The 12,942-nt window shown below is 48.5% G+C and overlaps 3 protein-coding genes across 3 annotated transcripts; all 3 read left to right on the forward strand.

The window, feature by feature from the left end:
• The first annotated feature begins 6,347 nt into the window (after positions 1-6,347).
• On the forward strand, positions 6,348-6,659 carry LOC142246246 (histone H4). The gene has a single exon (XM_075319280.1). The coding sequence runs from the start codon at positions 6,348-6,350 to the stop codon at positions 6,657-6,659; it is 312 nt and encodes a 103-aa protein (XP_075175395.1).
• A 4,174-nt stretch (positions 6,660-10,833) lies between these two features.
• Positions 10,834-11,433, forward strand: LOC142246247 (histone H1.5-like). The gene has a single exon (XM_075319282.1). It carries the CDS (start codon positions 10,834-10,836, stop codon positions 11,431-11,433), a length of 600 nt encoding a protein of 199 aa, XP_075175397.1.
• A 701-nt stretch (positions 11,434-12,134) lies between these two features.
• LOC142246248 (histone H3) lies at positions 12,135-12,560 on the forward strand. Its single transcript, XM_075319283.1, has one exon. The coding sequence runs from the start codon at positions 12,150-12,152 to the stop codon at positions 12,558-12,560; it is 411 nt and encodes a 136-aa protein (XP_075175398.1). The 5' UTR covers positions 12,135-12,149.
• The last annotated feature ends 382 nt before the right edge of the window (positions 12,561-12,942 follow it).

Consider the following 12,942-nt stretch of genomic DNA (forward strand, 5'->3'; position numbering starts at 1 on the left):
ATTTTAACATTTTGGGAAAAAGCATTAGTAGCTTATTTCCATTAGGGTTAATTCAACCGCTCTAGTATTAAGCTCCTAATTCCCTTTGTGTAAAGGACATTTTTACAGTGTGAGCGATGAGATGATGGATCTCTCCCCCACATTATCTTACGGTTGTTACGGGGGGCTGTCTGATAATAACCGAAAGGAGTATCAGACAGTCAGGGTCCACCGTGCAAAGACTTTGCTGCAGACTATGGCAGAGTGCAATACCTCTGTTAACTCACAGAAGGCTATAATAAGTAAAGCAATTCCTCCCTTACTTGTAGGGTGTGTGGAATGATCTCTGTTAATAATCACAGAGACAAAGGCAATGTGTGCGAAATGGCACCTACCTAGGTCCGCTCTTCTAGTGGTGCAAAAGAGACGAACAGCAGCGTAAGCCGCACAAAGCTCCTACCTGCGTTCGCTCCACTAGTGTGCGAGGACACGAACCACTAGATATGGCACCTGCCTAGGTCCGCTCTTCTAGTGGTGCAAAAGAGACGAACAGCAGCGTAAGCCGCACAAAGCTCCTACCTCTGTTCGCTCCCCTAGTGTGCGAGGATACGAACAACTGCCAGACGCAGTATAAGGAACGTTACCCTAGCGGCAACGTCCACCTACGAGTAGAATCACAAGGCCCAGCCAGACCATGTGCCTCAGGCACCTGCCTATGTCCGCTCCCCTAAGAGGTAAGGATACGGACAGCAGCCCAAGCTGTAAGGTATAAGAACGCTACCCTGCCGGTAGAGCTCACCTAGCATAGACAGAGGAATGCCTAGAGGAACGCGCACAGAGCGTCTACTCATATGCATGAACCAAGAGGACTGAGCACCATGCGGCGTGTGTCAGGGTCTTATATAGACTCTGTGCCTCATCCAAGATGGAGGACACCAGAGCCAATCCGCTGCCAGAACGACAGGAGTGACGTCATGCTGACCTATCACCGAGCAAGACGTCACAAGCACATGACCAGCGACCAATCGGCATAGAAGGTGTCAGAGACATGTGACCTCGTGTCAGCGATGATGTCACCCGCACATGTGCAATGGCTCCAAGATTGGACTTAGTCTCCGGCGCTCGCACATGTGCAGTAGCAAGAAATCTGGACTTAGTCTCCAGCGCTCGCACATGTGCAGTAGCAAGAAATCTGGACTTAGTCTCCAGCGCTCGCACATGTGCAGTAGCAAGAAATCTGGACATAGTCTCCAGTGCTCGCAGCAACCGTAACAACGGTCATGGAGGCCTGTGCGCCTTTCTTGACTATTTGCAGGTTATTGGCACTAGATTATGGGACGTTGATCCAGGGAACTAGTCTGATTGCCGTATGTGGAGTCGGGAAGGATTTTTTCCCCTAATATGGGGCAATTGTCATTTGCCTCATGGGGTTTTCGCCTTCCTCTGGATCAACACATTAGCTTTTAGGCTGAACTTGTGTCTTTCAACCTTAAGGCTATTAACCTGTTCCTGGGTCCGACGGCCTCAGACACATCCCAACATTCAGGGGAAAAAAGGTTTAGTTAAAGAGGGAGAAATTGAAAGTAAAGCTACAGAAACAAACTAAAATCCCAAAAAATGTATAAGTTCCAAATAATATAATATAGAGCAAAAGTATTATCCTGTCAGGTCCCATGTCAGGGCATTAGTCTGTGATCTGGGCAGATTAATGCTGTTGCTCTTGTATATTAAATTGGAAATTTTGGTGAATTTTAGTTTCTTTTCCTGTAGCTTTGCTGTTAATTTTAGGGTAGGGACTCGCAAGACATGAGGACCCTTGACGTGGGTTGCGAGCTTTGTGTATTTTGGCAAAAATATCAACCAATGCCACAGAAATTATATATTCTTTTTCATGTTATATTTATTTGTATACAGGCGCTGGGTTCTTCATGTGTGTGACCAGCGCCCTATACAAGCCTTATCTAATACTGAGCAGTCACCCCCTCCATGAATCGGGAGGTTGTGAGTGGTGGTCTCATCAGTATTTTGCTTCCATCTTTAGTGCAGCATTTTCTGTGACCCAGGCAGGCAAATTCTGCTGCTCCTTCTTTTTTGTTATATTGCACTTATGACATTTTGGGGAATTTTAATTCCTTATTTGGTGGCTTTTGCTTTTAATTTTAGCAAAGTGACTTACAAAGCAATGAGGACCCTTGACGTGGGTTGCAAGGTTGTGTTTTTTAGCCAAAATATCGACCAATACCTCATATATGTATCATATCTATTTTTTTGCATGCTTTATATATTTTTATGGAGCCAATCCCGTGTATATTGGCCTAGTATACTATAATGTAATATAATACTAGGATGTAATATATAATACCGTTGTTCTGTTCATGCTCCGAGATCTTATGAACTCTTTGCTCAGTGAGTAGAAGATTAATTGTTCTTCATGTCACAGCTCTGCTCCACGGCCGAATGAGATAAATCTGTTCATGATGCGGCTCTTCTGGCGGGGAAGATATTTCTTGACTCTGTTTCTGTTTTTCACTTTATTTATATATTATTTTCAATAATATACATCACACAACTATATTCTGTTTTTCTGACACATTATTGAATTACACTCACATTTTATTTTTAGACGCAGTTTTTGTTTTTACAATTTTGTACACTTATTTACACCACACCCTTTGCACATATATATATATATATATATATATATATATATATATCCCCAATTTGGGATGTATTTCATCTGTCTAGATTTTGGCGGTTGGTGACTGTTCACATTCAGTCATCAGGCCCTGTCCACAGGCTATTTACTTCATGCAGCATTTGCTTGGACCTGTCCCGCCCACGGGAATGACTCAGTCATGGGTACGGGATTGAAATAGACCAGGTGAGTGCTGCTAAGAGCAGTTCTACTATTCATATGTGAGGCCGTATGGCACATTTTATAAAAATATTTTAGTGTAGGACTGCCCCAAATGAGATTTGCCGTGACGTGGCGGGGTAGCTCAAGAAATTGCAATTTTTTGCCAAAAATCTCAAAATATTTTATAATAAGTACAGTTTGGAATTTTTAGTGCTGAAGTGCACATTTAGTGCTGGCTTTTTGTTTTTTCTTCAGATGTATAATGTCACCTGGCATCAAGCCCTGGGGTTCGTGGTGTCACGGCGTCTATCAGATACCTGATATCACCAACCCAGTCAGTAAGAAAAAAAAATAGACAACAAAAAAGTTTTATTTGAAAAAACACTCCCCAAAACATTCCCTCTTTCACCAATTTATTGAAAAGAACAATCAATTCCAGGTCCGGCGTAATCCAATAAGGGCCTCCCACGGCGATCCATACCATAGTCACTGTCCCAGTCAATAAAGAACAGAATGTTCCCCATTGGCTGGGAGAGTAATGCCGTGACCTGAGCGAACATCAATAGGTCAGCCCAGGTCACTGCAGGAGATGCCGAGCGCTGCTGTCAGGAGGTTAGATGAGAGCATTACCTGCTGTGACGATCTCCTGCTCTCCTGATGTCAGCGCTGTCACTGACTTCTATGCCCTCCACGTTCTCAGCAGTATCGCGAGAGCCCGTGACGTCACCGCTAGTGACAGTCTCAGGCCGCCCGTGAGATGGGCATAGACGGCAGTGACCGCGCTGACGTCAGGAGGCAGGAGATCGTCACAGCAGGTAATGATCTCATCTAACCTCCTGACAGCAGCACTCGTCATCCCAGCGGCTGCACGCACTGCAGCGTGAGAAGCTGCTGACACTGCGGGCAGACACTGACACTGACACTGCAGGGCAGGCAGCCGCAGGGTTGGAGGGGGACACAGACTGCACAGGCACCTGGAGGTCACACGGAAGTGCTTCTGTGCGGCGTCCAGGGAGTGTGATGTGTGTGTTTACTCTGCTCTGCTTCCTCTTCCTGTCATAATGACATCACTTCCCTGCAAAACGCAGGCAGTGATGAGCATTACCGCAGGTAAATTGTGGCTATACCGAGGGTATACCGCACATCATTTGCTACCTGCGGTATTTTGCGATTACATTACAGTGAATGGAGTGAAATACCGGGGGTCCCTGCGGAAAAGAAACGACATGCACATTTTATCAAGAAATGTTCTCAAGAAATTCTGCAGAAAGAATTTTCTTTAGAAAAAAACGCAGCGTGCGCACAGCTATTTTTTTTTCCCATAGGTTTTGCTGGGAAATGTCTGCAGAAAGATTTCAAACATTTCTCAAGAAATTTCCGCAGCAAAAGGTCCATAGCAATAGAAGCTTAGAAAAAGCTAAATCCTTCAGATATTATCCAAGTAAATACTAGTAAAAAGATCGAGTAAATAGAGAGACCTCAGGGAGACCTGTTTGGTTACCCATGGGGTGTTTGCAAAACCACTAATAAATGATTGGGGGGGAAAAGTGGAGCAACAAGTGGGGTATCCTGCAAAACAATGACATATTTATTTGGGTACAAAAACCACATGAGATACAAATATTGAATATAAAAAAGAGGAAAAGATGACAGATGCAACAGACTTCTGGCAGGAAAAAAACCCACTACAGACCTATGTAATTACATATGGGTAAGTACCACCCTGCTGCCAAAGTCATAACAATTGTATTCACAACCTTGTAGCCATTCCATCAAATAATAAGTAATAACATATAAAGTGCTACCATGCTGGAGGATTTTTTTTTAGCAAAAAAAGGGATAACATACCAGAATACAATGTAAATCAATGCAGGGATAAAGTGCCAGCAGTGCAAGGGTCTGGAGCCCCCCCAGGAGAGGTAACCTCATTTTGTCACAGAGCAGGCCTCATCAGACCAGAAGTGAGGGGGGTATATTCTATTCATTCTATTTTGTTTTATATAATCCCTGTTTTTTTGCAAAAACATTCCTCCTGTATTGAAGCACTTTACATGTCAATCAATTCTTATTATTTGATGGAATGACTGCATGGTTGTGACTACAATTATGCCTTTGTTAGCAGTGTAGTACTTGCCTATATACCATTCATGTAATTATATAGGTTTGTAGGAGTTTTGTCGCCAGATCCAGACCCTTGCACTGCTGGCACTTTATCCCTGCATTGATTTAGACTCTACTTTGGTTTGGGATGTAATCCCGGTTTATTTTTGCAAAAAAAAAAAAAAAGAAGAAAACAAATTCCTCCTGCATTGTAGCACTTTATATGTCAATAATTATTATTTCATGGAATTACTTTATGGTTGTGAGTACAATTGTTATGACTTTGTCAGCAGTGATCTGTAGGGGGTTTTGCCAGACGTGCATTGCATCTGTCATTTTCTCCTCTTTTTTTAAAATATTTATTTTTCATAGGATTTTTGTACCCAAAGAGATATGTCATTGTTTTGCATGATACCCCACTTGTTTCTCCGGTTTTATCATTAGATATAGAAGCTCGGGCCCGGAGAGCCGCCGCCAGTCCAGACATTGGGTGGGATTCCAGTTACGGTCACGTGATCTTTCTGTAAGATGCGTAAACTGCCCCGAACACCAGAGAACAGCCTGCTGCCTGTATGAGAGGAGAGGGCCCGGTAATAATCCGCCCGACGGATGACCCCCGAAACATGGGCAAGGGCCCGATACATGTGGTTCCTCCTTCATATAACCCCTTAGTGGCCGTGTGTGGACAGATCATCTCTCCAGAGCCCCGGATACTTAGAACAAAACAACTCAGAGCAAAATAACAGGAGCATGTGAGGAATCAGCTCTTCAAAGTGATCTTGGTGATGATAAGACTGATATTGAGGTGATCAGGACAGATCTAGTCCGCTATGTACCTGCGCACACGGGCGGTCACCTAGAATCTTACATTAATGGGTGAAATTTACTGTATCACTCACTGCCCGCACGTGTCTGATCTCAGGCATATGGAGCAAAATCAATCCGATTATTTCCCGCATTGACTTCCAGCTCCGCAGTAATCGCAGTAATGGAGGATGGATGTAGATACCGACATTGCCATATAAACCGTCTGGTGCAGACACTAGTACGGAACATAATGGCGGATATAAGCGGCACCAGCTCTGATGAGGAGGATGTGGTGGCTCTGAGAAGAGCCTTTGTGTTGTACTCGGGGTGCAGGACAGATCTAAGCCCTCTCCCCACGGATGCGGCGGGCCAGCTGGATATCTAGAGTCAAAAGAACTGCAGAAGCACAAAGGGCGGTAAATTCAAACTCCCTAACAGTTCCGCATTCAGCCAATCAGCAGAGGAAAGGGCGGAGTTCTCAGTCTGTAAAACACGCCCCGGACACGCGTCATCTTCTCAGTTCTCCTTCTGGTCCGACCATCCTCTACATAAAGGAGGAGTCGGCGGCTATTAATCACTTGTTCTGTTTATCACTTCTCTGAAGATGTCTGGTCGCGGTAAAGGAGGGAAAGGTCTCGGGAAAGGCGGCGCCAAGCGGCACAGGAAGGTGCTCCGTGATAACATCCAGGGCATCACCAAGCCCGCCATCCGCCGTCTCGCCCGCAGAGGAGGCGTCAAGCGCATCTCCGGCCTTATCTACGAAGAGACTCGCGGAGTCCTGAAAGTTTTCCTGGAGAATGTGATCCGTGATGCCGTCACCTACACCGAGCACGCCAAGAGGAAGACCGTCACCGCCATGGACGTGGTGTACGCGCTGAAGCGCCAGGGCCGCACTCTCTACGGCTTCGGAGGTTAATTCTGCTCTATTCTGACAACCCAAAGGCTCTTTTCAGAGCCACCCACATCTACCTGAAAGGCTACAATGTCCTGCTGCTGTGGGGTGAGCGGAAGGCGGATCTCCTGTGCCCTGGTGAATGTTGTTCGCTCTCACTGATCACAAAGTTCTGCTGTGAGATGAATGTGTTGATGCTGCTTTAATGATATTTTTAGGATCAGACCCGTGTGGGTGATCGGGTGCAGCGAATATTCACCGGGAATAACGCTGTATGAGGCAGCTGGATAGATGGACGCACTGTACCGGGTTTTTAGACTCCATGTAATCACCGCGTCTTGGACACTATTGTTACGGATCGATGGCGGCCACCGAAGATTAATGATAACCCTTCAGAATAATAATGGCGGCTCATCCTCCATCCAGCGCGATCACCGTGTGCGGGGGCAGCAGGTCTGGAGGACAGGACTGCGCTGTATCCGGAGTATTGTAGAGCTGCCCCAGACCTGAAACCTCACAACAATCTCCCCTATATGCAGAGGCGCAGGTTATAATCAGATGGACGGAGAGCAGCGAAGGGGGGGGGAGGGGGAGAGACAGAAAACTGAAACCGCAGCTGAAAACGGTGACACCAAAGGGTTAAACGGATGAGTGCTCTTAATGACATGACGTGTATATAGGCGGAGCTACAAAGAATTTGAAATTCCCGCTCAGTGGTGACGGTTTCTTCTGTCCCTTTTCTGTTACACGTGCTCCTCTTTACAGTTTGTCCTGCTGCTGTGGGGTGAGCTGACTGCCGATCTCCTGTGCTCCGGGGAATGCAATCCAGTACAAGTGTCTTCTTAACACCTTACTGGCCGATACCGCTCCACATGTTCTCACACATGCAGCGACTTTACCCCCACATCCTCGTGGAATATTCAAGGTGATGGGGCACATCTACACTTTACCCACAGATCTAGTGTCGCATGATTGTGACCCTTTTAGTGGGGAAATTTGTGGCAGGAAATTGCTGGTTAGTAGCCGCATTAAGTGTTATGTGAAAACCCGGTCTATCTACTCACAGCAAAGACAAATTTCCGCCCTCGGAGGAACAAGACCCTCCATCCCCTGTATATATTGCGTCGTATACACTATAGAATTGTGAGACCAGTAAAGCAACCGCTGCCCCATCTCCACATGTCAGCTCTGGAGCAGATCAGCCCATTCATTTCATCAGCAAAAACACTAGTGCATGCCCTCATCATCTCCCGCCTTGACTACTGCAACCTCCTGCTCTGTGGCCTCCCAACACTCTTGCACCCCTCCAATCTATCCTAAACTCTGCGGCCCGCTTAATCCACCTCTCCCCTCGCTACTCCCCAGCCTTGCCACTCTGCCAATCCCTTCACTGGCTTCCCATCACCCAACGACTCAAAACATTAACCATGACATACAAAGCCATGCACAACCTGTCTCCTCCCTAGTCTCCCGGTACCGACCTGCACGCAACCTCAGATCCTCACAAGATCTCCTCCTCTGCTCCTGTCATCTCCTCTTCCCACAATCGTGTACAAGATTTCTCCCGTGTATCCCCCATACTCTGGAACGCTCTACCTCAGCACATCAGACTCCCCCCTACCGTGGAAAGCTTCAAGAGGAACCTCAAGACCCACCTCTTCCAAGCAGCCTACAACCTACAATAGCCCTCAGTCCAGTACACCACTGGGCAACCAGCTCTGTCCTCACCCATTCCCTGTAGACTGAGCCCTCGCAGGCATGGTCCTCTCTCCTCCTGTACCAGTCTGTTTTGTACTGTTAATGACTGTTGTAGGTATACCCTCTTTCACTTGTAAAGCACCATAGAATAAATGGCGCTATAATAATAATACCCTGAATATCTGCTCTATAAGAAACGCAGCACAGGAGTGCGGATCGTACAGGAATCTATACACAGCCTGGTGCTTCTGTTAAACACGGGGAGAAGTGCTGACATCGGCCGATATCGGCAGCCCCAGCTCTGATGAGGAGGATGTGGTGGCTCTTAGAAGAGCCTTTGTGTTGTGGATGATGCGGGGTCACTTGCTCTTCTTGCCGCTCTCGGTCTTCTTGGGCAGCAGCACGGCCTGGATGTTGGGCAGGACGCCTCCCTGGGCAATGGTCACCCCACCCAGCAGCCTGTTCAGCTCCTCGTCATTGCGCACGGCCAGCTGCAGGTGTCGGGGGATGATGCGGGTCTTCTTGTTGTCCCGGGCAGCATTGCCGGCCAATTCCAGGATCTCAGCGGTCAGATACTCGAGCACAGCGGCCAGGTAGACCGGAGCGCCGGCGCCCACTCTCTCGGCGTAATTGCCCTTGCGGAGAAGCCTGTGCACACGACCGACCGGGAACTGCAGTCTTGCCCGGGATGAGCGGGTCTTGGCCTTAGCGCGGGCCTTCCCTCCTTGTTTGCCGCGTCCAGACATCGCTCTGATCTTCTCTCCAACAGCTCAAAGAAAACACAATTCTTGTGTGATGTCAGTGCTGGTTCCTCATTCGCTTTTATCGGGTGCTGCCCCGCCCTCCCTTCTCACCATTGGATGGATCTAAAGCCTCTTGTTTAGTGAAGACACCAATGAGATGCAGCGGGCGCAGCCTATGACACTCCCAGATATCATAGGCTGCGCCCGCTGTGCAGACGACTGTATATATCATACACACTGCTGTATACACTGAATTTAAATAAAACGGAAATAAATACAGTTTTAGAAACAAAACTACATACTCATAGATTTTCTTTGGTTTTTAACTTTAGAAAAGCTCTTTTGCTTTTTTTGGGGTTCAGCACGGGCCTAGTTTTGCTCTATCCTTCTTGAACTTCTAATGTAAAGAGAGGGAGGGCACTACCCCATAATATGGGCTCTCTTATGGCGGAAAGACTAATTCAGAAAGAAAAGCAAGGAAAGAATGCCATACAACAAGGATCACCATGCATAACTGTAAAATAACAATCTGTATAAAGTGTAGAACACATGACACAACAAATGAGTAACAATTTTTTTTTCCAGATATATATTGTATACTGCTGAATATCTTCAACACACTGCTGTGTATACAGTACTGTACACACTGCTGTATGTCATGTATGCACTGCTGTATATAGTGTATACATTACCGTGTAGCCTGAACACACTGCGCAGAATGCTGTATATCATGCACACACTGCTGTATATCATGCACACACTGCTGTATATCATGCACACACTGCTGTATATGCGCTAAACACTGCTCTGTTATTATTATGGACACATAAAGCTGCTGATTGTGCAGTATATACAGCTGTGCTGTGTGTGGGTGTTATGCATTTTGTGTCTCTGCTACTTCCTCAGTATTTCACCATTTTCACAGCAGTTTGTTTCAGATGCGTGATTAATATTTCCGTGATTACACAGGGATTTTTCTACTTTTAGATGATGGAGTGAGTCACATTGTGAAGTCATCGCCTCATCACAGCTCTTCCCACCAGTACAGGCCTCACAGAGGATAAGACACAATATTCTGCAGGAGATTGCACTCATCTACCTATGGGTATGATCTACTAATGTGGAGACCTGGTTACCCCAATACGCTGCACACACGGGATAGATTTATATTCCAGCTCAGGGAGGTGCAGGCAGCGGAGGCCATCGCCTGTGTTACCCTTCTGCGCTCTCAGCAGCTCCAGGTCGGTCGCACATAGTATAATCTGCAGCCTGTACGATATAAATTGTAGTGAAGATCCCCGTGGTGGTAACAAGGACCCGGAATAGGAGGACGAGCTCCCGCAGCAGTTTTATTTTCTCGGACACCTTAGTGATGAGCAGATCGGGAGGACGGCGGCGATGATCCCGGGACCTTCTCTCCGCTGTTTCCCGGCTTCTCTGGTAGTGACGGCTACAAACGCTCAGTGGAGATGTTGGAGGATGGGAAGTGCTGGAGAAAGCGCGCTCACCCGTCCGGCTGTAGCCGATAAAGGGCTTTTATCCCGGGCAGGGAAGCACAAGGGGAGAGCGGAGCTTCACTCTGGTACGGTCGGGAGAAGGCGGGGCCTGTGTTCAGTGTCAGCCAATAGAAGGTCAGGACGGTGCAGCTCAGCAGCCAATCAGTGCGCAGTAAGACTGTATATAGAACAGACGCCTTCAGCTCCGGCCTCAGTGTTTTCATCACAGATTTTTTTTGTGTTTTATTTCCGCATCACACGATGGCAGAGACCGCACCAGCCGCCGCTCCTCCTGCCGCCGAACCGGCCGCCAAATCTAAGAAGCAGCCGAAGAAATCCGGGGCCGCCAAGAAAAGCAAGAAATCCTCCGGTCCCAGCGTCTCCGAGCTGATTGTCAATGCCGTGTCCGCCTCTAAGGAGCGCAGTGGGGTCTCTCTGGCCGCCGTGAAGAAGGTCCTGACTGCCCGAGGCTACGATGTAGAGAAGAACAACAGCCGGGTGAAGCTGGGCGTCAAGGGGCTGGTCACCAAAGGCGTCCTGCTCCAGGTGAAGGGCAGCGGCGCCTCCGGATCCTTCAAGCTGAACAAGAAGCAGGAGACCAAGGACAAGGTGGCCAAGAAGAAGCCAGCAGCTGCGGCCAAGAAACCCGCTGCAGCCAAGAAAGCGGCCAAATCTCCTAAGAAGGCCGCAGCCAAGAAGCCCGCAGCTGCCAAGAAGGCGGCAAAGAGCCCCAAGAAGAAGGCCGCTCCGAAACCCAAGAAGGCGGCAAAGAGCCCGGCTAAGAAGGCGGCAAAACCCAAAGCTGCCAAGAGTCCGGCTAAGAAAGCGGCGAAAGCCAAGAAGCCTGCGGCTAAGAAATAAGCTGCAGCCGCCCTGATACTCCCTCACAAAGGCTCTTTTCAGAGCCAACACCTTGTCCCGGCAGAGCTGTGATCAGGAGCGGACATTGTATTTTCATTCTTCCGCACAGTGTCGCCATCTACAGGATCCCGCACACTGGTATCACTATAATGAGGGTTATTATTCCCCGGCTCTGGCGCTGTATTCCCGCCATATCACGTGTGCAGCTGATCACACCCGGCCGCGTCCTGCAGGTCACAGCAGCGGGAGTGATGCGCGTGTAATGAGCTCTTCTGTCGCTGCTCCCTTGTGAGCGCAGATTGGAGCCTACAAGTCACATGTACTAGAGTCACTATCATCAGATTTTGGCCCCGGGAACCTAGAAACCCGCGTTAGGATGAGTAGGAGGAGGGAGCGGCGCTGTACAGCTCTGCGGGAAAATACAAATACAGGCACATCGGCGGCTCCTGTAACACCCGCTGCTCTGATACATACACTACCCACAAGGGGGAGCTGCGGAGACCCCACCCGCATCTGTAGGGCGGGATTACTGGCCCTCAGGCTCCGCCTCCTGTGAGCAATGATTGGTCGCGGACATCGCATCCTATTGGCAGCTTGTGTTATTTTATGAAATATCCAATGGGGTGCTCTGCATGAAGCGGGAAAACGAGCAGCAGAGTATAAATCTCCTGCTCTGCGCTGCTCCTCATCACATCTGTTCTCCTCTATACTGAGCTATGGCTAGAACTAAGCAGACCGCTCGTAAATCCACCGGAGGGAAAGCTCCCCGCAAGCAGCTGGCCACTAAGGCCGCCAGGAAGAGCGCTCCCGCCACCGGCGGAGTGAAGAAGCCTCACCGCTACCGGCCAGGCACAGTCGCTCTCCGTGAGATCCGCCGGTACCAGAAGTCCACGGAGCTGCTGATCCGTAAGCTTCCCTTCCAGCGCCTGGTAAGAGAAATCGCCCAGGACTTCAAGACCGATCTCCGCTTCCAGAGCTCGGCCGTCATGGCCCTGCAGGAGGCCAGCGAGGCTTATCTGGTGGGGCTGTTTGAGGACACAAATCTGTGCGCCATCCACGCTAAGAGGGTCACCATCATGCCCAAAGACATCCAGCTGGCCCGCCGCATCCGTGGGGAGAGGGCCTAGATCTGTCCTGCACCCCGAGTACAACACAAAGGCTCTTCTCAGAGCCACCACATCCTCCTCATCAGAGCTGGTGCCGCTTATATCCGCCATTATGTTCCGTACTAGTGTCTGCACCAGACGGTTTATATGGCAATGTCGGCATCTACATCCATCCTCCATTACTGCGATTACTGCGGAGCTGGAAGTCAATGCGGGAAATAATCGGAATGATCTTAGTCCATATCCCTGAGATCAGACACGTGCGGGCAGTGAGTGATACAGTAAATTTCACCCATTAATGTAAGATTGTAAGTTACCGCCCGTGTGCGCAGGTATATAGCGGACTACAGCTTGGATCTGTCCTGATCACTTATCACCACAAAGTTCACTTTGAAGAGCTGAT

Source organism: Anomaloglossus baeobatrachus, chromosome 7, assembly GCF_048569485.1.
Source record: "Anomaloglossus baeobatrachus isolate aAnoBae1 chromosome 7, aAnoBae1.hap1, whole genome shotgun sequence".
NCBI lineage: Eukaryota > Metazoa > Chordata > Amphibia > Anura > Aromobatidae > Anomaloglossus > Anomaloglossus baeobatrachus.

What these genes read in the sequence shown, in the direction of transcription:
- LOC142246247 (XM_075319282.1), top strand. Translation starts at nt 10,834, where the DNA reads ATGGCAGAGACCGCACCAGCCGCCGCTCCTCCTGCCGCCGAACCGGCC.
- LOC142246246 (XM_075319280.1), top strand. Translation starts at nt 6,348, where the DNA reads ATGTCTGGTCGCGGTAAAGGAGGGAAAGGTCTCGGGAAAGGCGGCGCC.
- LOC142246248 (XM_075319283.1), top strand. Translation starts at nt 12,150, where the DNA reads ATGGCTAGAACTAAGCAGACCGCTCGTAAATCCACCGGAGGGAAAGCT.